The sequence below is a fragment of the Phyllobates terribilis genome, unplaced genomic scaffold (assembly GCF_046119375.1).
Source record: "Phyllobates terribilis strain yellow unplaced genomic scaffold, ASM4611937v1 Scaffold_1__5_contigs__length_1240528914, whole genome shotgun sequence".
In the NCBI taxonomy this organism is placed as follows: Eukaryota; Metazoa; Chordata; class Amphibia; order Anura; family Dendrobatidae; genus Phyllobates; species Phyllobates terribilis.
In genome coordinates, this window is record NW_027362761.1 from 234,694,944 (window position 1) to 234,722,241 (window position 27,298).

General features: G+C 40.6%; 1 protein-coding gene across 1 annotated transcript; it reads right to left on the reverse strand.

Annotated features, from left to right (window-relative positions):
• LOC141255103 (myosin-6) lies at nt 1–27,120 on the reverse strand. The gene is made up of 39 exons (XM_073671068.1): nt 27,031–27,120; nt 24,851–24,887; nt 24,195–24,403; nt 23,633–23,776; nt 23,357–23,513; nt 23,142–23,169; nt 22,960–23,065; nt 22,393–22,485; nt 22,092–22,155; nt 21,184–21,282; nt 20,964–21,067; nt 20,650–20,788; nt 18,697–18,815; nt 18,457–18,606; nt 15,730–15,900; nt 15,274–15,583; nt 15,123–15,193; nt 14,883–14,970; nt 14,470–14,587; nt 14,264–14,387; nt 13,998–14,134; nt 13,614–13,869; nt 13,253–13,495; nt 12,997–13,173; nt 12,761–12,906; nt 12,551–12,641; nt 11,973–12,362; nt 11,285–11,530; nt 10,765–10,961; nt 10,119–10,302; nt 9,877–10,042; nt 7,872–7,996; nt 7,460–7,768; nt 7,169–7,372; nt 6,866–6,991; nt 6,486–6,761; nt 2,171–2,266; nt 1,946–2,080; nt 1–127 (listed from the first exon to the last, which is right to left on the reverse strand). The coding sequence occupies exons 3-39, from the start codon at nt 24,393–24,395 to the stop codon at nt 104–106; spliced, it is 5,814 nt and encodes a 1,937-aa protein (XP_073527169.1). The 5' UTR covers nt 24,396–24,403; nt 24,851–24,887; nt 27,031–27,120; the 3' UTR covers nt 1–103.
• Nucleotides 27,121–27,298: the final 178 nt, after the last annotated feature.

Genomic DNA, 27,298 nt, shown 5'->3' on the forward strand with positions numbered 1-27,298 from the left:
ACATCTAGCCATTGAGGGTTGCATTTTGCACACTCTTTATTTTAGCTTGTTTACATGGTATGTACAGTACTTGATAAATTATCTAGATCCTGAGGGAACAGATCTACTCTTCATCATGGAGTTTTTGCTGTTGAAATAGAACACAAAAATATAGTATATCAGATAATGATGAAACGTTCATCAAATCAAGTAGATGATTAAAATAATTTAGAATAATGCTAACTAGAGTTGGTATGAATCGGCTCTCAGGACCTACAGTGGTGGCCAAAAGTATTGGCACCCCTGCAATTCTGTCAGATAATACTCAGTTTCTTCCTGAAAATGATTGCAATCACAAATTCTTTGGTATTATTATCTTCATTTAATTTGTCTTCAATGAAAAAACACAAAAAGAATTGTCCTAAAGCCAAATTGGATACAATTCCACACCAAACCTAAAAAAGGGGGTGGACAAAAGTATTGGCACTGTTTGAAAAATCATGTGATGCTTCTCTAATTCGTGTAATTAACAGCACCTGTAACTTACCTGTGGCACCTAACAGGTGTTGGCAATAACTAAATCACACTTGCAGCCAGTTAACATGGATTAAAGTTGACTCAACCTCTGTCCTCTGTCCTTGTGTGTACCACATTGAGCATGGAGAGAAGAAAGAAGACCAAAGAACTGTCTGAGGACTTGAGAAACCAAATTGTGAGGAAGCATGAGCAATCTCAAGGCTACAAGTCCATCTCCAAAGACCTGAATGTTCCTGTGTCTTCCGTGCGCAGTGTCATCAAGAAGTTTAAAGCCCATGGCACTGTGGCTAACCTCCCTAGATGTGGACGGAAAAGAAAAATTGACGAGAGATTTCATCGCAAGATTGTGCGGATGGTGGATAAAGAACCTCGACTAACATCCAAACAAGTTCAAGCTGCCCTGCAGTCCGAGGGTACAACAGTGTCAACCCGTACTATCCGTCGGCGTCTGAATGAAAAGGGACTGTATGGTAGGATACCTAGGAAGAGCCCACTTCTTACCCCGAGACATAAAAAAGCCAGGCTGGAGTTTGCCAAAACTTACCTGAGAAAGCCTAAAACGTTTTGGAAGAATGTTCTCTGGTCAGATGAGACAAAAGTAGAGCTTTTTGGGAAAAAGCATCAACATAGAGTGTACAGGAAAAAAAAGAGGCATTCAAAGAAAAGAACAGTGAAACATGGCGGCGGTTCCCTGATGTTTTGGGGTTGCTTTGCTGCCTCTGGCACTGGACTGCTTGACCGTGTGCATGGCATTATGAAGTCTGAAGACTACCAACAAATTTTGCAGCATAATGTAGGGCCCAGTGTGAGAAAGCTGGGTCTCCCTCAGAGGTCATGGGTCTTCCAGCAGGACAATGACCCAAAACACACTTCCAAAAGCACTATAAAATGGTTTGAGAGAAAGCACTGGAGACTTCCAAGGTGGCCAGCAATGAGTCCAGACCTGAATCCCATAGAACACCTGTGGAGAGATCTCAAAATGGCAGTTTGGAGAAGGCACCCTTCAAATATCAGGGACCTGGAGCAGTTTGACAAAGAAGAATGGTCTATAATTCCAGCAGAGCATTGTAAGAAACTCATTGATGGTTACCGGAAGCGGTTGTTCGCAGTTATTTTGGCTAAAGGTTGTGCAACCAAGTATTAGGCTGAGGGTGCCAATACTTTTGTCCGGCCCATTTTTGGAGTTTTGTGTGAAATGATCAATGATTTGATTTTTGCTTCATTCTCTTTTGTGTTTTTTCCTTTCAAGCAAATTAAATGAAGATAATAATACCAAAGAATTTGTGATTGCAATCATTTTCAGGAAGAAACTGAGTATTATCTGACAGAATTGCAGGGGTGCCAATACTTTTGGTCACCACTGTAATTTACTACATATTACTATTCTATTATAAAATGTACCAAGGTTATCGAGATTGACAACACTGACCTTGCCTCCCACATCTCTGCTTTTGGCTCTCATCTTGTTGACTTGAGACTCTGCAATGTCTGCACGTTCTTCGGCTTCATCAAGCTCATGCTGGACTTTACGGAATTTGGCCAAGTTTGTGTTGGCTTGTTCCTCCTGTAGGTGGAATCCCAAAAAATTGTTTAATAATATGTTTCATAACAAACATGGAAGAATGGACCAGTTTGGGTTAATTAATATACTTACAGCTTCTTCTGCTTGTCTCTTATAAGCCTTGACTTTAAGTTGCAGCTTATCAACCAGGTCCTGCAGACGAGACAAGTTCTTTTTGTCCTCTTCAGTCTACAGAAGAAATAAAAATATACACATTAATGTATTTGTACACATTGAAACTTTTAAATTAACTTAAAGGGAATGTGTTGCGATTTTTATTTTTGTATTAATAATTATTGAATATACGAGGGTCAGTCAATAAGTAATGCCTCCTATTTTTTTTCTCCTTAAATAAGGTAGTTATGTTAAATATTCGAATTTGGCACAATTCCTCAAACCTTCTTCTTCAATCCACAGCAATTGCAACTTCCTGCACCAACAGGTGGCAGGACTGTATTTGTTTGCAAAATGGCTGACATCGATGTTCGTATTAGACAACGTTCTGTGATTGAATTCTTGCATGCAGAAGGTGAAACGCCCATTCGAATTCATGAGAGACTGAAAAATGTGTACGGTGATGCAACAGTGGATGTCAGTACTGTTAGACCAGGGGTCTCAAACACGCGGCCCGCGGGCTGCATGCGACCCTTCAGGCTGCTTCATGCGGCCCGCAGGCAGCATAGACCCCGATCACGGCCCGGTCCAGGAGCTGCCGGCAGCTGCGCTTCAGTTCAGTGTATTGCCGTGCAGAGACCGGCTCTCTGCACAGCAATACCAGTGCCAGCCACCGGCCTATCAGAGGCCAGCAGCTGACATCTGCGCCCCAGCGCAGCAGCGTATGACGTCACTGACACGCGCAGATGTCAGCTGCGGCCGGCGGCTGCCACTGGTATTGCTGCGGGCCACAGGTGCAGAAAGGACGCCGAGGGAACGGAGGACAGGTGAGAAGAATCTTTTTTTTTTCTCTTGTATGTGTAGAACGGCACAAGGGACAGTCCTCCAAGATGGGGACCAGGCTGGGGACAGTCTTAAAAGATGGGGACCAGGCTGCGGACAGTCCTAAAAGATGGGGACCAGGCTGGGGACAGTCCTAAAAGATGGGGACCAGGCTGGGGACAGTCCTAAAACATGGGGACCAGGCTGGGGACATTACTACAAGAGGGGGACCAGGATGGGGACATTCCTAGAAGATGGGGACATCACAACAACAAGATGGGGACCAGGGTGGGGCATTACTACAAGATGAGGACATATCTACAATATGGGCACTGATATGTGACATTACGACAATATGGGGCCCAGTATGGAATATTATGACAAGATGGGGACATTACTACAAGATTTTGGCAGAAAAACTTCAAAATAAAGCATGAAAAAATATTTTGCCACTAAAAATGCTGCTTTATATCTAAACTAAAGTAAACATAAAAAGTGCATGTTTTATTTTTGCCACATCCATAACGACCCAAGCTATAAAAAATAAAACAGCAAAAATATTCAAAAGGTGTATAGAAAAAAAAATGGTATCACTAAAAATGTCACTTTGTACTGCAAAGAATGCAGCCCCCAAATTAATTTTTTTTCCGTGTGCGGCCCATATACCCAGCCGAGTTTGAGACCCCTGTGTTAGACGATGGGTTCATCGCTGTAACACAGCTGAAGGGCCATCACCGTTGGCTGACAAAATGCGGAGTGGCAGGCCAGTAACCGCAGTGACTCCAAGCAACATTCAGCGTGTCGATGACATCATTCGTGGTGGCCGCCGGGTGACTGCAGATGAACTGTGTGGCATTATCCGCCTCAGTAAAGGCAGTGTGATGAAAAGTATTGGACAACTGGGATACAGAAAAGTTTGTGCACGGTGGGTCCCAAGAATGCTTTTTACCATGCTGGAATACATGCCGTTGTTAAACGGTGGACCAAGACTGTGGAAATGGATGGAGATTATATTGAAAAGTGACAAATTAATCGTTAATGTTGTGGTTTTCAACCTATGTAATTGCATTTGAATTTCTTGCCAATTAAAAGGAGAAAAAAAATAGGAGGCATTACTTATTGACTGACCCTCGTATAATCAATTATTTTTAATACAAAATGAAATGTATAGTTTTAACATTTGTTTATTTATTAAAGGGGTTGTCCACTACTTTATATGATCACCCAATGTATTCCCCCAGGGCCCATAAGTGTTTCTCTAAATACCTTGTGGTGCCTTTTCTGCCTGTGAGCGGGGCTATCACTGGCCACTCACAGGCATCACGCGACCCCCTGGCTGCAGCCTGCTCTGACATCCGCTGATGTCACGTCAAGTTCTGGCTGCAGCAGGGGGTACTCACTTCTGTGTTCCACAGTAGACGCTGGGCTGTGGACGGGGTTACCCAGCACGTCACACCCGGCATACACCGCGTGCTCTCCCTCTCCTCATTCACTGGGAAAGCGCATGGTGGATGCTGGGTGTGACGCACGGGGTAACCCCGCCCACAGCCCAGCATCCACCGCGGGGAGCGCGTCACTGATGTCACGCCTCACTTGATGTGACATCAGTGATGGGTCACGTGATGCCTCTGAGCGGCCAACGATAGCGCCGCTCAGAGGCAGAAAAGGCACCTCAAGGTATTTACAAAAACACTTCTGGGCCCCGGGGGAAATACATTGGGGGGTTCATATAAAGTAGTGGACAACTTCTTTAATTGTTTCTGCAGCTGCTGGGGGCTGCCATTTTTATTTGCTAGTGTTTAAATGTCTGAGCACAGCACTTACATACCAAAGTACGGCAGCCCTTGAGCATAGTAGACTCGGTTGGTGTCTGGCCGCATCTCCTGCGTTGTTGCTGACTTTGTTGTGAACTTGGTACGCCCCCTGGGCTGCCTAGTTCACAGCTGTGGGAGGAGTTGGGCGCCATTTTATTGTAGTACATAGCCGTGGTCTGAACTACAATTTCCCCATCACTGCTGATAGTGTTCTGTGACAGGAGCGGTGAGCAGTGAGTGGTGACGGTGTAAATCTGGTGTGTACAGGATGGGCTGCAGCTGTGACAGGAACTCCGGGGCCGTGGTGGCGAGCACAGGTTGGCAGCCTGGTGTTGTACAACTAATACCAGGTTGCCGAGTTGTTCTTACCGCTGGAAGAAGTCACCGCCACAGGGCTGCTCTGAATGATGAGAGCAGTGCTGCAGCAGTAATTTCTTCCAGCGGTGAAAACAGGTGGGCAGCCTGTAATTAGTTGTACAACACCAGGCTGCCAACCTGTGCTCACCGCAGCTGCCACCGCAGTGTTCAGAGCACAGTAGTGTAATCATCATGCTGATGTGCTCTGAACACTAACTTCTGCATCTGAAAAGCACATCAAAGTCAACAGTAAAGCCTCATTACAGACATCTGAATGGGACTTTAGACTGAACGAGCAGAAGCATGCATCTAATCCCACCATGTGTGGCATGTCTGCTGGGCTGTGCATCTAAATCCATCATGTATGACACTGTTCACTGGGCTACACATCAAATCCCATCATGTGTGACACGGTCCACTGGGCCGTGCATCTAATCCCATCATGTGTGACACGGTCTGTGTATCTAACCCTATCCTGTGTGGTACACTCTGTGTATCTAACCCCATTTTATGTGCTACACTCTATGTATCTAATCCAAGCGCATGATCCAGTCTGCGTATCTAATACCGCCCTGTGTGATACACTGCGCTGAGCCCTGTATCTAATACCATCATGTGATACACTCTGCTGAGGCCTGTATCTAATCCATCATGTGATACACTCCACTGAGCCCTGTACCTCATAACATCATGTGTGATACACTATGCTGAATCCTTTATCTAATCCCATGTGATACACTTTGCGTATCTAATCCCAGTGCATGATACATTCCACGTAATGCAGTCCGTGAACCTAATCCCAGCTTGTGATACAGTGCTCGTACCTAGTCCCAGCACGCGATACCGTCCGCGTATCTAAATCCAGCATGTGATACAGTCCGCATATCTAATCCCAGCACGTGATATGTGGAGCAGCACCAACAGAATCAGTACTGCCAGCCATCCTCAGTGACAGTGTGCAGTCACCAACAAAATGGCTCCAGGCTGTGATCCTTTTGCAAACACCCAGAAGGGGAGGGGAGGAGTGACATCACACACATGTGGCTGATCCCGCCCACTTTTACTGCAGTGGTAATGCGAGCTAGCAGCACACTAGGTTTTCCTGGCAAATGTCAGCAGTTTCTCTCCCTAGTGTTTTAAACTGGAAAATATTTTTAAATTATGTTTCACATTTTATACTATTAAAAAAAATAATATATATAAAAAAATAATATTTAACACTTTTTAAATTGTTGAAAAACATTTTTATGACACATTCCCTTTAATTCTGGTTTCAAAAAACTTTAATCTGTATATCATACCTGGTAAGTGAGCTCTTTAATGCGTCTCTCATACTTTCTCACTCCCTTCACAGACTCTGCATTGCGCTTCTGCTCAGCCTCCAGCTCATTGTCCAGTTCCCGGACTCGCGCCTCCAGTTTCTGCAGCTGCTTCTTACCACCCTTCATGGCAATCTGCTCAGCCTCATCCAGACGCTGCTGGAGATCCTTGATTGTTTGCTCCATATTTTTTTTCATTCTCTCCAAATGAGCACTGGTGTCTTGCTCCTTCTTTAATTCCTCTGCCATCATGGCAGCCTACCATCAGTAAAAAATGTGAAAAATATTATTATTTCTGAATCAATTTCTCTGCCATCATGACATGTAGGACACGATGCACTGAATATTTTCTATTTACATACATCAGTGATTGCTTTCTTGGCCTTTTCTTCTGCATTGCGACATTCCTGAACTGCCTCTTCAACTTCCGTCTGTAGTTGGCAAATATCAGACTCCAGTTTCTTCTTCTGATTAATCAGGCTTGTGTTCTGGTTGGATTATTAGATAAAAAATGCAAAATTTTGGAATTAGAAAAATAAGCCTAGCTTTATAAAGGATACAAGTGGTAAGTGGGAGTTGTTCCAAGAATTTGAGGTTATAAAAAATAAGACCCTGTAATAAGTATGAGATTTTGGGAGAGTAAGATATTAAGGCTTCTTTCTGACCTGTGAGTGTAGAAGTTGGACTCTCTCACTGGTTTCTATCAACTCTTGCTCTGCGAGTTTGCGTCCTCTCTCTGTCTGCTCCACCAGAGACCGCAGTTCCTCCAGTTCAGCTTGGAGAAGCATGTTTCTCCTTTCCACAATTGCAATATTTTCTTTTAAATCTTCGTTAGCCCTTAGGGCATCATCCAGTTGAATTTGACTGTCCTATGAATGGTATCAATGACAGGTTTCAATTTATGATGACATTTGGTTATAAACAAGCATTCATAATGTCTCAACGAAACAACTTACTTTAAGACTGCTGTGTGCCACCTTCAAGTGTTTGTGGGCCTCAGATGCGGCACGATTGGCCTGACTAAGCTGAATCTCCATCTCATTAAGGTCTCCCTCCATCTTCTTTTTAATCCTAAGGGCCTCATTGCGGCTTCTAGTCTCTGCTTCTAGTGAGGTTTGAAGTGAGTCCACCAAACGCTGGTGGTTCCTCTTGAGTTGTTCCATTTCTTCATCCTTCTCTGCCAACTTGCGCTCAACCTCAGACTTTACCTGGTTGAACTCAAGTTGGGTACGTAAAATCTTCCCTTCTTCATGTTCCAAAGAGGCCTGAAAAGGAAAGTCAGATATTACTAGGCTATAGTCATATGAAAAGCGACTCTCTTAGTATTTAAAAGAACCTATTTTTGGTCAAATACAGTGATGTGCAAACCTCGGCTTCTTCCAAAGCAGACTGAAGTTCCATTTTCTCCTGTTCTAGTTGTTTTCTAACTTTTTCTAGTTCATGTATGCTCTTTCCACTTTCTCCAAGTTGCTCTGTTAGGTCTGAGATTTCCTCTGTGAAACAAATCTTTCTTGAAGTAAATCCATACTGCAGTGCTTTTCACAAGTATCTGCATTGCTCACTAAAGAAGCACTACCATCAAAGTTTGTATCCTCTTTATATATTGCAATCATCATATTATATAGCACTATGTACTTACAATTGCATTTTTTGCCTTTCTACCCAGCTAAATCTTCTCTTTTCTCTGCTCTATGTAGAAACAGGAAGTCTGTTTTCCCTGCATGAATCATTCCCCACTTCAACTACTGACCCAGCTTCTCCCTCCTCCTCCCTGCCAGGGACTTTTACAGTGTCTTATGACTCATGCAGAGAAAAGAGACCTCCTGTTTCTACATAGAGCTTAGAAGGATTCAGCTAGACAGTATTTAATCACGTCATGTTATAGACTTAATGGAAAATAGAAGAATTAGCTGGGTAGAAAAGCAAAATGAGAAATTGTAATAACACAGTACCATATAATATCATGAACACAATATATTAAGAAGATAAAAATTTTGATGGGACGAGTGCTTCCTTAACAACCAATAACTCAACCATTGCTTTTATATTGCAACCTACAATACCATGTTAAAACTGCAGTCATTGCCTAAAGGTTACACACTAGATAGCTGTTGGGACAACAAACACGTTAGACTAATGCAGGCTAAAGGCCCCATCACACATAACGAGATCGCTAGCGAGATCGCTAATGAGTCACGGTTTTGGTGACGCAACAGCGATCTCGCTAGCGATCTCGTTAAGTCTGACAGGTAGCAACGATCAGGCCCCTGCTGTGAGATCGCTGATCGTTACAAAGCTTCCAGGACCATTCCTGGGTCGTTGCGCTCCCGCTGGGCAGTGTGCATCACTGTATTTGACACCTTACCAACGACCTCGTTAGCGATTCAGAACTGAGACATGTAGGCGTGCATAAATTGGACTTTTCTGCGCTCCTCGTCCCCGATTGGTGGTCACTACTGCGTCCTTGTTTTCAGATCCCACCAGCGTTCTCCGGCTGTGACTCCACTTTGAAGAAATCAAGCATCTTTAGCGAGGTAGGTATTGTTTGGGGTCTCAAATGAGTTTCCATTTTTAATGGAGATGCAGTAGAGATCTCATTTGACCGGAGACACAGTGTTAAACCAAGGCCACCCAATCTGAACGCAGTAGTGTCCACCAACTGGAGATGAGGGGGGCGCGGAACAGCAATTTTATGCACGCCTTTCTGACACAGTACTGTCCTTATCAAGGTGTGGATCGTTGAAATAGCTGCTGTGTGAAAGTGTCCCAGCGACCATCAAGGTCATTGGTTAGATCGCTGGGGCAGCCGAGATCGTTGGAAAGTTCTGCATGTTTGACATCTCCCCAGCGATCCCAAAACCGTGACGCAATAACGATCTCGCTAGTGATCTCGCTAGCGATCTCGTTATGTGTGACAGGGCCTTAACAGTCTAATGTTTATTGGAGTTAAGGATCTGGCATGTCTCATTTCAGATAGCTCATCCTTTTGTTATCTTGAGATAAGTTACCTCCAGACATGTCTAGAAGTGACTCTGTTATACAGAACTCAGGAGTGCTCGGCAAGGATTATATGGGAGAGACAGCCGATGATTGGCCAAATCATTGTTCAGCTGACAGCCATCTAAGGTGTATGGGGGGCTTAAGCCACTCTGAGACGCCTTTGTTCCCGCCTTATCTCCAGAGAGAACAAAGGATAAGATGTTTATATTCAAAATACCTTATCCTTAACACAAGAGTCAAGAGTTAATAATATACATTATAAGGTGAACCGGTCAGCAGGTAATGTGTATGCGATTCTTTAACTGGAATTTTATTTACATATGGCCCATATGATCATTATGAAGATTATAATCATGTTCTTATGACGACGTACCTTGGAGGTTTTTGTTCTCTCTCTTAAAAGTTTCAAGATGCTCCAGAGACTCCTCATAAGCATTCTTTAGCTTGAACAGCTCAGTGCTAAGTGTACGAGCTTCTTTTTGAGACGACTCTAACTCAGTCTGTGACTCTTCAAATTTCTGTTTCCACTCTGCTAGGATCTAAACAACAACATGTTTATTACATATTTACCACAAGAGATTTTCCATGTTTTTCTCATTAGTTGATTCTAATCACCTTATCAAAATTCCTTTGTTTTTTGTCCAGAGCAGCAGATGCAGCATTTGACCTCTCCAGGTCGACCATCAGGTCCTCAATTTCATTCTGCAAACGATGTTTTGTCTTCTCAAGAGATGAACATTTTGCATTGACAGCCTCTACAGCCTCTTCTGCTTCCTGAAGCCTTTGTGCCAGTTTCTTCCTATCAAAAAAGGTGCAATGACATATAGGTTTACAGATTTGGAAGCTACGCCAATGTCTAATCAAGATGGATAAATGAGCAAACATCACTCATGCAAATATTAGCAGGTGTCGTGCATTATTTCACTCACCTTTGCTGCCCCGAATGAAGAAGAGCCTTCTAACAAACAAGCTTTATGCTCGTCTTATACAGAAGCATGAAACATAATCCAAGCAAAAAGCTTCTCTGTTGAAAGGAATTTTAAAGCTGGGATGCATTCAGACACTTGCCTAAGTTAGAGAAGCAGTAGATTACTAGAACAATATCGGGATGGAGCCAAGCAATATTCAGCAAAACACCACACATCAACCAAACCAAGGAAGCAAGTAATGCTACATGGGTTCAAATAAATAAGTCCTGTTAATTCCATATAAATTGTATAATCAACATTAATGTGCTAGTATATTAAATCATCTCACTCACTTGGCCTCCTCTAGCTCCTCAGTCCTTTGAATGGCATCAGTTTCATATTTGGTTCTCCATTGGGCCACTTCTGAATTGGCTTTAGACAAAACTCTTTGCAACTCAGCCTTGGCTTCTTGTTCTTCTTCATACTGCTCTCGGAGCAGATCACAGTCATGGCGGGCAGACTGAAGAGCATGGGCTAGGGCATTTTTAGCCTTTACAGAGAAAGAGATTTTGAATTATATTACTAATATAAAATAACAAACTAAATATCTATTAGCCAAACATCAGTTACTCCACCCCATACACAGGTACTCTTTGTTCAGCTGAACATGCATGTCTTTTGTGAGACCTTAAAATTAACGTGACCAATTGCCAAACATGTTTTGCCATGATATCATCTCCTAGGAGAGAGTCAGGAAACCCCTATACACATGATTCAATAGGCTGATTTTACTGATATTGCCAAATTTTGTCTGACTTTGCTGTAATGTGAATGGGTACCATAAGACGCAGTTTAAAACATTTCTTAGATTACCTTAGACTCTTCCTCCAATTGTCTCTTAAGGTCTTCCAACTGTTGAGTGTATGTTTGTTTTCCTCGTGTCAGCTGAGATACTAATGCTTCTTTCTCATCTAGTCTACGTGACAACTCTCCATTTTCTGTTTGCAATTTTGCCTTCTGTGATATAAAGTCATTCAGTGATCTTTGAGCTTCTTCAAACTTGGTCCGATGCTCATTCATTTGGTCTTCTAAAGTGCGACACATCTTCTCTAAGTTGGCCTGTGAACAGACAATGGCAGTAAAATAAAGTAATACAAAAATATGTTTCTAAATAGCTTAAATCAAAACAACTATAAATGTAATACATTAAAACTGAGCATTTGAAAGTCGTTGTTTTTACAAATGCTCTTTGTAATATTCCTAATGTATGTTGATCTAATTTAGTCATCAATTTTCATCCAATATTTAAGTTCTCAATATTATAATATTAACAACTAGTTTTAATCTCAACTTTAGAGAGCCATGCTTTTTGCAAATAATGCTTAATGCTTACTATGTAAGCATTATGTAAGCATAATGCTTACATTATGCTTACATTATGATTACATAATGCTTACAAAATCATATTTTTTATATACATTATTGGTTGTACAAAAATACATTTTCTGAGTCAGTGCGGAGCTATAAAGACTATATACAGATTTAAATCTCCATTTCTCACCTTGGCCTTTACCACCTGTTCCATGTTAGATGCTACATCATCTAGCTCAAGTTTGAGCTCACTCTTCTCCTTTTCCAGCTTCTGTTTTACCCTTTGAAGGTTGTCAATCTGCTCGCTGAGTTCAGCCACAGAGTCCGCATGCTTCTTTCTTAGTGTAGCAGCGGTGGCCTCTGATTGTAGAGTGGATTCCTCTAGATCTCTCCTGAGTTTCTGGAACTCTGCCTCCCGCTTCTTGTTAAGTTCAAGTTGCACTGAGGTGGCTCCTCCGGCTTCTTCTAAACGCTCGCTGATTTCCTCCAACTCTCTGGACAGGTCAGAGCGAAGCTTCTCTACCTTAGCCCTTGCAGTTCTCTCTGCTTCCAGTTCCTCCTCCAGCTCCTCAATGCGTGCCTTAGGAGAGGTGGAAATATATGCATCAATTATTAGCAAGTTGCCAAAGGAAGCATAAAAATAATACTAACATGGTCAACCATAAGTGTATGTTAAAAGGCCCTACTATAGGGCTATAAATTTTATTTGAAATCATATTGGGTCAGTTAACATCAACTTGAGGATACAATTAAAATGTCTTGCCTTACCTGGTGCTCTTTCAGTTTCTTTTGTAGTTGCATGCCCAATAACTGCTCATCTTCAATTTTGCTGCTTTGCTGGCTAATCTCAAATTCTTTCCTATAACAAGAAGATAATGATAGAATCTATTATATAAATATAATGTAGGAAACGTATAAAGACTATTTGCATGTTTGTAGTGTAACTGCATAAAAATAATATCATTAAATTAATCATACTTCTTCAATTTCTCCTCTAGTTGTTGCTTGTCATTCTCAAGATCCATGACATTTTCCTGTGTCAATTTTAGATCACCTTCAAGTTTACGCTTGGCTCTTTCTAGATCCATTCTTATTTTCTTCTCCTGCTCCAATGATCCTTCAAGCTGGGCATAACAAACAGATAGTGGCCACATTCAGCTTCTTTGCCTATTTTACTTATACCTTTTCATTTTTAAATGATTTGTACAACTTACATCATCAACCTGCTGCTCAAGCTTGGCTTTTGATTTAGTAAGAACGTTGACTTTATCTTCTTCCGCTTGAAGGTCATCAAGAGTTTGCTGATGAGCCTCTTGGAGAGCCTTTTTCTCTTTGGTAAGTTTTGCAATAATTTCATCTAAACCTGCCATTTCTTCAGTCAGGTTCTTGACCTACAAAAAGCAAATATGTATGTCAGAATAAAAGTAGTAGGAAAATAAGAATAACATGTGGTGGCAAAAAAATGATCACCTTATTTTCTGTGGCATGTTTCTCTTTTTCCACTTTAGCTAAGGTGAGCTCTAAGTCATCAATATCCTTCTTGAGCTCAGAACACTCATCCTCCAGCTTCCTCTTCTTAGCAGTCAGTTCTGCATTCATCTCCTCTTCATCTTCCAGCCGTTCAGTTTGCTCTTTTAGTTTGGCTTCTAGTTGTATCTTACTTTTGATTAGCTGGTCACACCTTTCCTCTGAATCATTTAAGTTGTCTTGCTCCTGTAATATATTTTTTTTTATCAATTTTCCTAGGAGGTCACATCATCTTGTTTCATATAACGTACATATTGGTATTTTTTCATATACTGTATTTAAAGTTTTATATTTTAGTACGTACAGATTGAACTTGTAGTTGCAGATCATTTTTCTCTTGCAGTAAAGAGACCATCTTTTCCTCAAGCTCCTTGCGTCTAGCATCAGATTTTTCCAGGGCTTCTTTCAACCTCAGGAACTCTTCCTTCATGTTTGCCATTTCTTTTTCTGTCTCTGCACTCTTCAACAGAGGCTTAATCTTAAAGTACAGCTTCATCCAGGGCCAATTCTTGACTCCCATGAAAGCACGGATATTCCATTGAATTACCAAGAGAGCATCTCTGAGATGTAACAACACAAAGTAAATTATAAAACACATTAACACTAATAATATAAGTACTTCACATATCCTACATAAAAAAATCTGGAAACCCATTTCCACCTCATAATACTGTATGGTTTAATTCACCTGCGCTCCAAAATCTTCTTAAACTCCCTTCTCATCAGTAAGCCTCGAGATTGTGCTTGAATTCGTGTAATAATTCTAGAGAGTCTCTCGTCTCTCATTTCCTCCAGCAGACCCAAGAGACCAGCTTTGAAAAACACCTATGAGCAAATTTGATATAGTACTTGATATTGACAAAGCTATACCATTCTATCATTTTGCTTGAAAAATAATAGTATTTAATAGCAAAAATGATGCTATATTTTCTTAAACTGTTATTAAAGAATCACCTTTGTATGTCCAAACTTGTACTGAGTGTGATCAATCTCCAATGATCCTAGAAGTTTTTCTGCCCCTTTTTTGCTATCTATGAATTGCCCTTCAGGAATAGCTGCAGGATTCAAGATTCGATATCTATTGAGAATAAAATATTTTGTGAAAATGTTAAATTATATTTTTTTATACAATGTAAAAGATAACAGGAACGTCAACCTACCGCTGTCTGAAATCACCGTAAAGGATCCGATTAGGAAATCCCTTTCTACAGATTCTGATACCTTCCAGCACACCATTACAACGGAGCTGGTGCATTACCAAGGGATTGTCCATCTCACCTACGGAAAAAAAACACACACACATTGAAAGTGCTTAAGTATCGTACTTAAATGGATTTTTCCAATAGCAAACATTTCAGAAATGATAAATTGGTTAGTTAATTGAGAGTTCAAATGCTAGGATCCCCACTGATCACATGATTAATGCATCCCACAGCTTTTCTTCCCCCATTAACATGTCTCTCGTAGGAAGTAGTTGTTTAGACCTGTGGAATGCCCATCAAGGGATGAGATTGACATACCAATAGCTAGTATTGTACTGTACACAACCAAGGCATATTTCATATAACATTACCTGGAGCTTTCCTTTCATTTGGGATGATACAGCGCACAAAATGTGGGTGAGTGGTTTTCAAGTTGGTCATTAGTTTGTTAAGATTCTCCTGTTGAAAAAGAATGAGTGATCACAAAACATGTATTTCCTACGACACACATACTGTAGGTTCTACTGTTGGAAGCAAACATCTAAGATATATATTATTTGTGACAATGATTAAGACACAGATAGTAATGGAGTTTGAAACTTGACCCTCACCCTATGTAGAGCAGACACTGTCTGGAAGGAAGAACCCTTTTTCTTTCCTCCTTTTCCCTTGCCGCCAGTGTCTGTAGATTGATAAGATAACATACTATTGGTCTTCACTTATAAACAAAATGAATAAATTATTGAATGAGAAATATCGTACCTGAGTCAGCACCAGCATAGTTGGCAAATAGATGAGCCAACAGCTTGAGGGATGACTTCTGGTACAGCCCCACTACAGTCTCATTCAGTGGGTCCTTGTTCTTCTCCAGCCAGCCAAGAATGTTATAGTCCACAGTACCAGCATAGTGGACCAGAGCAAAATGAGCCTCAGGCTTCCCTTTGAGGTTCCTTGGTTTCTGGAAGTTGTTGGACTTGCCCAGGTGATTATCATATAGTTTTGCTTTGAAGGTTGTGTCAGAGGCTTTGGGAAACATGCACTCCTCTTCAAGGATGGACATGATACCCATAGGCTATGGAGAGAAATAGCCTGCTAGAACATTTTTCAGTCAACAAAAACTTTGCAAATATTCAGTATGTATACACAGAGCATAAAACCTAAAAAGGAAAACTGGATTTTACATTAAACTTCATGACTCCATGGTTACAATGCTCTCACCTTCTCTATAAGATCAATACAGGCCTGCAGGTCCATGCCAAAGTCTATAAACTCCCATTCTATCCCCTCCTTTTTGTACTCTTCCTGCTCCAGCACGAACATGTGGTGGTTGAAGAACTGCTGTAGCTTCTCATTAGTGAAGTTAATACAGAGCTGCTCAAAGCTGTTAAACTGGAGAGAAATACATAGAAAATAAATGAAATCAATGTGAGAGAGAGATGTGCAAATTCAAAACTAAAATGGAAGCAAAACATTTGCAAAGGCTTTCAAAGATTAAAAGTATCCAAGAATCCAAATACACAATAATTGTATTCTGAGACTGGGATACTTAGCTTAGAAATACAGCTAATGTATGTAATTTTTATAGATATAGCTTCGTTATTCTGTTCCACACACTTATCTAATCTCTCATAAAGGTTTTATATTCACACTGTCTCTGGGACTAAAGCAGCTAACATGGTAAATACTCAATGTACTATATGGTTTTCTACTCTTTAAGTTGATATTTCTGTTGATCTTCGATTGCTATAAATCTACTTATTTTACTTATTTTGTTTCTTTAGCCACTAATATTTTAGTGACATATTACAGAAAATTATGTATAACAAATAGAACATTTTCCAGCCGATTCTTGATTAAAATATTTCAAAAACGTTTATTCCGTATCATAAAAACTGGTACTCGAAGCATGATGTAATTTACTATGCATTTCAGCCTAAAAAAAGTCCTCAATCATGGATCTTTTTTTCAGGAATAAGATGAGCCAAATTAATTTAATGAATTCACTTAAAGAAGTTGGTGCATCTTATCAGTGCCATGCTTCTCACCAAAAATGTTACTCCAGTCAAGGGCTGGGGTAACATAACTGGCATAATGTACGCTGCTAATTTTGAAGAATTTTTTTCAGGTGGGTGTTGCCACGCCCCATCTTGCCCTGACTCCTCCAAGTTCTGCCCACTTTGGCAAAGCTGGCCAAAAGTGGCATAAGAGTGCCAAAAGTAGGAGGTTTTTTTGTACAATTTCATATTGCGCAAAAATTGTATGACTTTTCAAAGTGTTTCGTAAACACTTTGATGAATTGGGCCAATTGGATTCCAAATCTGAGATTAATACAACATGATACACATACACATTAATATAACAGTAACATTAAACATAAATACACTGCTCAAAAAAATAAAGGGAACACTTAAACAACAGAATATAACTCCAAGTAAATCAAACTTCTGTGAAATCAAACTGTCCACTTAGGAAGCAACACTGATTGACAATCAATTTCACATGCTGTTGTGCAAATGGAATAAACAATAGATGGAAATTATTGGCAATTATCAAGACACCCTCAATAAAGGAGTGGTTCTGCAGGTGGGGACCAGCAGGCCACAAATGTGCATATGTCTGCACAAACGGTTAGAAACTGACTACATGAGTGTGGTATTAGGGCCTGACGTCCACAGATGGGGGTTGTGCTCACAGCCTAACACCGTGCAGGACGCTTGGCATTTGCCACAGAACACCAGGATTGGCAAAGTCGCCACTGGCGCCCTGTGCTTTTCACAGATGAAAGCAGGTTCACACTGAGCACATGTGACAGACAAGACAGAGACTGGAGACGCCGTGGAGAGCGATCTGCTGCCTCCAACATCCTTCAGCATGACCAGTTTGGCAGTGGGTCAGTAATGGTGTGGGGTGGCATTTCTTTGGAGGGCCGCACATCCCTCCATGTGCTCGCCAGAGGTAGCCTGACTGCCATTAGGTACTGAGATGAGATCCTTAGACCCCTTGTGAGACCATATGCTGGTACGATTGGCCCTGGGTTCCTCCTAATGCAGGACAATGCCAGACCTCATGTGGCTGGAGTGAGTCAGCAGTTCCTGCAAGATGAAGGCATTGAAGCTATGGACTGGTCCGCCCTTTCCCCTGAATCCGATTGAGCACATCTGGGACATCATGTCTTGATCCATCCACCAACGTCACCACAGACTGTCCAGGAGTTGGCGGATGCTTTAGTCCAGGTCTGGGAGGAGATCCCACAGGAGACCATCCGCAACCTCATCAGGAGCATGCCCAGGCATTGTAGGGAGGTCATACAGGCACGTGGAGGCCACACACAATACTGAGCCTCATTTTGACTTGTTTTAAGGACATTACATCAAAGTTGGATCAGCCTGTAGTGTGTTTTTTCACTTTCATTTTGGGGGTGACTCCAAATCCAGGCCTCCATTGGTTAATAAATTTGATTTCCATTGATGATTTTTGTGTGATTTTGTTGTCAGCACATTCAACTTTGTACAGAACAAAGTATTCAATGAGAATATTTCATTCATTCAGATCTAGGATGTGTTATTTGAGTGTTCCCTTTATTTTTTGAGCAGTGTATATTCTTTCCTGTACTCATTTTTAAACCTTTATATATATTTTTTTTTGCTTTTCCATATTTTTACATCCTTTTTTGACCTTAGCTTCTAGGTGTGTACATTTATCTCTGGGTATATGCATTACCACTCCATAGACCACATGTCGACACTGGCAGCTATATTTATGCTGCGTTAGGTAGTTGCTGTTACATATTCAATGTCACCACACTGTTGTCCCTATGCGTGAGATTAACATAAGTGTTTTATACTCATAGCTTTGAGCTGGAGTTAATAGTTGGTAATTTAGGTAGTTATTATGTAACTAATTTTCTGTACAGTATATTTTTCAAAAGTCTGACTCAGTACTTACATCAAAAATCTCAAACCCAGCAATGTCCAGCACACCAATGAAGTATTGTCGGGGCTGCTTGGTTTCCAATGTGGTGTTAATCCTCACCACCATCCATAAGAACATCTTCTCGTACACTGACTTGGCCAGAGCACCAATGGAGTAGTTCACCTGAATATGAAAAAAGAGTCTACAATAAAAAGGGGTGGACAAGGAAAATGAAGAAAAAGCAAATGGCAACATTGAATAAATATTCCTAACCTGTTGAACATTTTGCCCCTTGGTGACATACTCGTTCCCAACCTTGACACGAGGGTGACACAAACCCTTAAGGATGTCAGCAGAGTTCAGTCCCATTAAGTAAGCAGCTTTGTCAGCCTCTACATTAAAAGAAAGGATCATTAACGAATGACCCAAACATGGGTAATTTTTCATCTATAACACAGGCATATATGTGTTCAGTATATATATATACAGCACTGTGCACATTTTTAGAGAAATGTGGAAAAATAGCTTCAAAATAAGAATTTTTTCAAAATAAAAGTGTTTACGGTTTACTATTTTATTAATTAACAAAATGAAAAGTAAATGAATAAAAGAGAAATCTAAATTCAATCAATATTTGATGTGATCATCCTTAAACTTCAAATTAGCATCTAAGCATTGAATCTTCTAGGTACACTTGCACACAGTTTTTGAAGGAACTCAGTAGGGAATTTGTTCCAAATATCATGGAAAACTAAAGGCCCCGTCACACTAAGCGATGCTACAGCGATCCCGACAATGATACGACCTGGCAGGGATCGTTGCTGCGTCGCTATGTGGTCGCTGGTGAGATGTCAAACAGTCAGATCTTCCCAACGACGCAGCAGCGATGTGGCGACCCGTAACGATCTGTATAACGATGCACGCCTATGTGTTTCTGTGTCTGAGTCGTCAACAAGGTCGTTGGTAAGGTGTCAAACACACCGATGCATGCTACCCAGCGGCGCTTCAACGATCAAAGAAATGTCCAGACCATTCCGACACGACCAGCAATCTCACAGCAGGGGCCTGGTCGCTGCTAAGTGTCAAACGTAGCGGGATCGCTACTGAGGTCGCTGTTGCGTCACAAAACTTGTGACTCAGCAGCGATCTCGCTAGCGATCTCGCTTCGTGTGACGGGGGCTTAAGACAGAATCGATGATGTTGAGATCAGGAATCTCTGGTGGCCATGTAATCACTTCCAAGACTCTTTGTTCTTCTTTATGCTGAAGATAGTTCTTAATGACATTGGCTGTATGTTTGGAGTCATTGTCTTGCTGTAGAATAAATTTGGAGGCAATCAAACATCTCTGTGATGGTATTACATTATAGATAAGTATCTGCCTGTATTTCCAAGGATTTAGGACACCAAAAAATGTGCAAATTTGAGGCCCGTAGACGCAGTGGTCGGCCAATGAAACTTAGTGAAGCAGATGAAAGACACATCATGCATACATCCCTTCAATATCGCTATATGTCCAGCAGTGCCATCAGCTTAAAAATGGCAGTAACCAGTGGAACCCAGCTACATCCATCTACTGTTTGGAGAAGTCTGGTCAGAAGTGTTCTTCATGGAAGAATTGCAGCCAAAAACCATACCTTCAACATATAAACAAAACCAAGTGACTTAACTATGCAAGAAAATATATTGACTATGGTGCAGAAAAATAACAACAGGTTCTCTGGACTGATGAGTCAAAATGTGAAATTTTTGGCTGTAACAGAAGGAAGTTTGTATGATGAAGGGCTAGAGAGCGGTACAATAATGAGTGTCCTTGCAAGTTTGAGGCTGAATTTCAGATGGAAATCGAGTTGGGGATTTGATAAAGGTTAATTGTGTCTTCAATGCTGAAAAATACAGGCAGATACCTATCCATCATGCAGTGCCATCAGGGAGATATCTGATTGGCTCCAAATGTATTCTGCTACAGGACAACAATCCCAAACATACAGCCAATGTCATTAAGAACTATCTTCAGTGTACAGAAGAACAAGTTGTCCTGGAATTGATGATATGGACCCCACAGAGCACCTCATCAAATTTGTCTGGAATTACATGAAGAGACAAAAGGATTTGCACAAGCCTAAATCCACAGAAGATCTGTAGATACTTCTGATGTTTGGAACAACCTTCCTGCTCAGTGCATTCTGTTTTCATTCAGCCATCAAAAGTATATGCAGATATCATACCCTCAGTTCCATCAGGCTCTGCTTGCTCTTCTCTTTGCTTCTGCTTGAATTTCATGTTTCCAGAATGCATAATGGATCCAGTTAGTTTGTAAACCCCAACTTTTTCATCAGCAGTGAAGCCCAGAACGTCAAAGGCATTCTTTGTCCAGGAATAAATGAAAGAGAGAAGAAATGTCACATAGAAAGCAGAGAATTTGGAGAAGAGGTAGATTGTGATAAATAAGAAAAAAAACATGTTGACTTAAATCTGGGATAGTTGAAATAGAGGAGAAAAGAGGATTCTCATGATAGGGCATGCAAATCACAGATCTTACATCTGTTGCCATAAGTTCATCAGCGTCATCTATGGAGGCAACTGTGACTTCTCCTTGGGAGATGTAGGAATAGTCATATGGATTGTTAGTGACCAGAAGCATGTCTGCAATTAAGAACCATGAAGTAAGTGATAAGTAAATTAGAATTTTATATAGAAGATAGTAAAAAGCTGGAATCTAAATTCCGACTATGTTGTCCTATATGCAATGAAATACTCACCAAGAAGTTCTGGCTTTTTATTAGATAAGATCTGGTAGAAGATGTGGTAATCTCTTTCAGACTTCAGCTGGAAGATGACACGGGATTTCTCCAGGAGATCTGGCAAGAGGCAAGAGCTTGACTTGTAGAAGTTAAAGGGGTTCTACCAAATTTGGAAATTATCCCCTATTCATAGGATAGGAGATAACTTCCGATTGCTTGGAGTCTGACCTCTGCGGATCCCCACCCATCCCGAGCACCTGGGCTCCAAAGAACTTGTGTGAATAGGGCATTGGTCAATCGTGCACAAGTCTGCTGCACTCTTTTTTTAATGGGAGTACCGAAGACCAGCTGAACGCAGAGCTTGGCTATCTTCTACAGAGAACGGATAGAGAGAAGGTGTGCATGACTGACCACTACACCATTCACATAGGGAACTTCAGAGCTCTGGTTCTCGAGATCGGTAGGGGTCCCAATCTTGGTAGAACTTCTTTAATGAAGAGGGTTATAGGATAAGGATATAATAAAGATGAAACAGTAGTAGCTAATTATCTTAAATGAGACTTCACTTGTTTATCATGCTCATGTTCATAGTAATCAGAGTGTAATAAATATATTTATCCATGTGGAACCCTGGAGATCCCTGAAACCCATTCTCAGGTTCTCTGGCAGAGGACTCCACATTTAATTCATTTAAAAATATTTAGAACAGGATGAACAAAACATTCTACATGTTGGAGACATGTAATGCTTTATCTGCCCTCAAAATGGCTGCCTTGTGCTAAGCTTGATCCAATATTATACAGAAATATAGAGCGATTTTGATGTGTACATGGCAGTTCATTCTTTCCCTTATGACAGAAAAGTTGAAAATCACAGTTGTTTATAATCCCTAATTTATATGCCTTGGAAAGTTAAAGAAAACTCACAGGTTTCTATGTCAGCAGAAGCCAGCTTTCCAGAGGCTCCAAAGTGGATTCGGATGAATTTACCCTGAACAGTGAGGAAAAAAATAAAAAAAGATGGAGACAGAAAAAGTGAACACCTCTAACTAGAAAACTAGGAAATAGACTGAACTAAAGACTAAGGAAGAAAGCCAAGACATGTAGAGAATATAACAAGGGTATAATAGATGTACAATAGAACTATAGACAGCAGAGTATATAGTAATACAGAAACTAGTCAAATAAGACAAGATGGAAAACAACGGAGTATAAAATAAGGACTTACGAATCGTGAGGAGTTGTCATTTCTGACAGTCTTTGCATTGCCAAAAGCCTCCAATGCAGGGTTAGCCTGGATAATTTGATCTTCCAGAGTTCCCTAGAATTAAGTTTTATTGGTTATTGCCACATGCACTTACTTTAATAATCATTCTATCTCCAATTGCTCACAATTACAATTCCCATAGAATAGGTGATAAATATATGATTGCTGGAGGCCTCATCACTGGGTTCCTCACTAGAACAGGAGTCCTTCATTCATTCTCACCTATAGCACATGACTATGGTGAGGAGGAATTTTATTGGATCAGCAGAAGCGCTTGCGCATGGGGCTGTTAAAGAGAGCTGAGCTATTTCTGTCTGCCACATACATTACCCGAAATCTAGTGATTGTTGGAACCCCAATGGTGAGGCCTATGGTGATCATACATTTAGTACCTATCATTTAAATAGGTACCAATGTTCATAGTGGGCATTCCCCTATAACTGTGGTTATTACTATTATACTCTTAATTTAACTCTTTATTTGTACTTTCATTGACTTGACCTACCACCCAGTTGTATTACCCATTACCTTGTTGGCACCTGCTGCATCTTTTTTTCCTCCAATGGCCGCAATACTGGCAAAGTACTGGATGACACGCTTAGTGTTCACAGTCTTACCTGCACCAGATTCTCCACTAAGGATAGGAAACAAGCAAATCAGTGATTGAACTGCAAATTACACGAATAATGCAATCTAAATGACAAACTCACGTGATAAGGATAGACTGATTCTCACGATCTATGAGGAAAAGGAAAAAATCCTATTAAGTATCTCAGTTTCCTAAGAAAATATTATAATCAGCATTTTATATGGTGTGTATGTATATTAAATTGAATTTTGTGCAGTTTATGGTGAGAGGCTACATAAAATCCAGAAACAGTAGCATTGCATATATGGTACAAATACAAAAATGAAGGGGTCAGACCTGTCAGCATGTACTGATAGGCATTGTCAGAGATGGAGAAGATGTGAGGTGGAGCTTCACTCCTCTTTTTCCCACGATAAGCGGCCACAACCTCTGCATTATACACAGGAAGCCACTTGTAGGGGTTCACCGTCACACAGAACAGTCCTGAATATGTCTGAGAGCCGAGAAAATAACATATGTTTAACCTAGAACTGTATCTATTGTAATCTTTTTTCATTATATAATATATTAGATTACAATATGATAGTTGACAAACATAAAGTAGTCACTCACGTAGATCATCCAGGCTGCGTAACGCTCTTTGAGGTTGTACAACACGGCTGGTTCATGCAAGAAAGTCAACATCGCCATGTCCTCAATTTTATCGAACTTGGGAGGGTTTTGTTGGTGAATGTCAACTTCTTTCACAGTAACCGTCTGGAATTTAAAAAAAAAAAAATATATATATATATGTGTGTATATATAGATAGATAGATACATTTGCACATCATATTACTATACAAAACATCATAACACACAATGGACAATGATAGTGCTTACAATACACCCACTGGTGGACATAGATGTGAGGGGGGACCTGTGGAAGAATCGTTTATGTGAACCTCGCTGTTAAGAGTTAATTAATGAAGAGTGAGGGGATTACGATAGAGCTCCTTTATCCTTGGCTCTAGTCAATCCTTAATCTAAGATGTTTTGAGTTAAGGCAACCTTGGTGCCTTTTTTATCATGGTATTGGGCCCTTTGCCTGTAAGGCCCCGGTGCATCTGCATATGCTGAACTTATGACATTTCCACTCCGCGATACCATTAACCTCACACCTCACATTATATCATACCTTTCCAGATTCAGTATCAGCTGTAACTTTCCCTCCTTCACGGCTGGTGATTTTGGCTTTTACATATTCTTCCTGTGGGTCTGGGATGAAAACTTCAGTCTTAATATCAAAAAGACGAGTCTGGGCTTCTAGCCGTTCCTTGTCAGACTTTCGGAGGTAGGAGGCTGCAGCCCCAAAATCTGCCATAGCTGCGTCACCCATTGTGAAATCTGCAGGAAAAGTAAAGAATTGGTTACATAGGTTATCAACAAAGACATGGGTCCATCAAGTTCAACCTTTCCCAAGATGGATACACACATGGTATGAATTACTTCTAAAAGTCATTCATGAATATTTATGTCCTATATAATATAAAAATGGCATGTCCTTAATATCACAACCCCCTGAATTTGAATTGTAATGTATAAATGATGTATACGAGTGGTCTTCAACCTGTGCCTCTCCTGCTGTGGCACCATACAGCATGCCCAGGTAGCCATTAACTGTCAGGGCAAGCTGTTAGTTGTAGTGTCACTACAGCAAGACACAGGTTGGAGACCACTGGTGTAGATAGTAAGTAAAACTCCATAAATGACAAAATTCTTGCTTTCTTGTATGTCAAGAAGAAATAGGAGGACACGGGTACTAAACATAGTTTTATAGTCACTTTCTCTCACCTTGTTCTTAGTAAAAGGACCAGACAGAAGACAAATTCTGTAAAACAGAAAGGAAGGGTTCAGATGTGGAAGCTAAGACATGGTAGGGGCGGCTCATGAGGATTGATCTGGAAGAACTGATTAGTTAACATTTTTGAGGAAAGAGTGATAAGGGTCCATAGATTAAAGTGAGGAAGGGCATATAGCTATTCATAGATGACAGGCCAAGGAGTCAAGTGTCAGACAGATAAATGAGGTGCAAGAGATGAGGGTGAACCCAGTACATTTATGTTATACCATGCTGTAATAGGACATGAGCCTACTGGTCTTACTACTGTGCTTAAGAGTGAGGATGTATGAATAATGACCCATCACATTGGAAGATATCATATACATAACGTGATATTCGTTATATTATCATATACCAATAATAATAATAATTACCCTACATTATCACAAAAGCTTCTCTTTGCAAACACCCCATATACTACAAATAATCGTTATTACTATTACTTATATCAGTGGCACCTCTATGTTTTTATACAAAATGGTTTTCCTAGGCAAGGGAAACGTAGAGATGGCATAGTACAGTTCAGTTCTGGTACAGTTATTATAAAGCAATGAGACATTTGTGATATACTTAAGATCCATTGTCAATTGAAGACAAGCCGACAGCTTTATAGTGATTGTTCAGGACTAGAAAATACACTGTAGCTGCTTTCTTTCTAAAACAGAACTACATCTCTTCAATAGTTGGACTCTCCGAGATACACATTTAATGCCTTTATTCAATATTTTTACAAACGGCTAATCCCAAAACAGTGTCGGAACGTACTATTACATGATTTTAGACACATCCTCAATGTATGTCAAGCTAAAAATAGGGATATAAATTTGATGTAGATGGTATTGCAGCTCATCCCCATTCACTTCAAAGGAGCTGAGCTTCAATACCAGACACAACCCATGTACAACTTGTTGTTTCTGTAAGAAAGCTTCCATATTCTTTCTGGATAATCCATTTAAGTTATGATACAGAAAAGCAGAAAGCATTTGAAAGACAGACATTCTGGCTTAAAGGCATATCATAATCTGGGCATGTTATCCTAAAGCAAGGGATTTCCCTCTTTTACTTCAGATAGGGCAGTGACCAACCCCTTGACATAAAAATGTTGCGTGGATGTAATTAATCAGATAATCATATCTATCATGATTAGTATTCATGTACTTCAAGCTAATAGTTATGCAGCACATATTGCAGTTTAACCTGTTCATCTTGTATTAAAATTCTCTACTGAGCAAAACGCAACCATGGTTGCCAACCGTAGAGCAATTCCAGGACAGTCCGTAAAAAAGGGAACTTTTTTGACCTGTCTGTAAATTTTTTTTAAGGTGTCCGTGATATTTTTGAGGCTGAAGACACTTATACAGATTATTTTGACTGTAATTATCATCATTTTACAGTGAATGCTGTTAATGTCTTCATATCAGAATGATGGCTGTAGACATGTATTACTTATAATGATAACGATTTATTATGGTTTTCCAGTGTGTCAATAAAAAATTCTATCTGTCCGTGATTTTTTGATAAGCTGTCCAGAAAAACATAAGAAGTCAAGTTGGCAACTTGTTGGATGAATATAATAAAGTGTTTTGTGCACGGGCACATCTTTTGCAGGATCTTGGACATTGCCCACTTTTTAAAGCCACCGGCACGTGGGAGGGATGCAACACGAGACACAGTAACTTGTAATGATTTGGCACTAAGAGATGTGTGTTACCATTATCCACTGTTGCTGCCTGTACTCAATCCATTATTCTCTCTTCTGGCATCTGATATATCATTTAGGCTGGGTTCACATGGATGTATACAGATTGCAGTGCTCAGGCTGACCATGAGTCTCCCGACTTGAACTTACAGCCTCATATGTGTCTATGAGTCCTGTGGTCAGGCCGAGCATTGCAGTCCACATATGTACAGTAAAATATGCCCATGAGAACCCAGTCTAATCTACATTTTATACCAATCGTAGCACTTACTTACGAGGGCCCTGCAGACTGACTTATTAGTTATGGAAACCATTTCATGTTAAATTCAAAAAGGCTCAGTCATTTTAGTAGATATACATGATGGGTTTGTAGTGACTGGATTAGGAGAGCTGTGCATGGACCTGCTGTATGTGTATGCCCAATGGACTTACCCCAGACCGGCCGCTCACTCTGCCTTGGTGACAATGCCACATGTGTCCTCTTTGTTCTCTTATATACTCATCTTCCTACCTTATTTGGAATATGTCTTCGTTCTAATTCTATTGTGGGATGCCCCCCTTCCCTAAATCTATTGTCCAGCCCAGCTCCATTCACCTATGGACCATTGTTTCTGCATTTGGGGTGGGGTATGTGCGTAAATGTGTGCGTCTGTGTAACACAACTCCTGAATGACACAGGGCAGATTGTGTGGAGCTGACA

What these genes read in the sequence shown, in the direction of transcription:
- LOC141255103 (XM_073671068.1), bottom strand. Translation starts at nt 24,395, where the DNA reads ATGGGTGACGCAGCTATGGCAGATTTTGGGGCTGCAGCCTCCTACCTC. An exon ending in ACGCAGCCTGGATGATCTAC is followed by an intron (nt 23,514 to 23,632) that starts GTGAGTGACTAC and finishes CTCGGCTCTCAG; the next exon opens with ACATATTCAGGACTGTTCTG. An exon ending in TTAAAGAGCTCACTTACCAG is followed by an intron (nt 2,267 to 6,485) that starts GTATGATATACA and finishes TTTCTTCTGTAG; the next exon opens with ACTGAAGAGGACAAAAAGAA.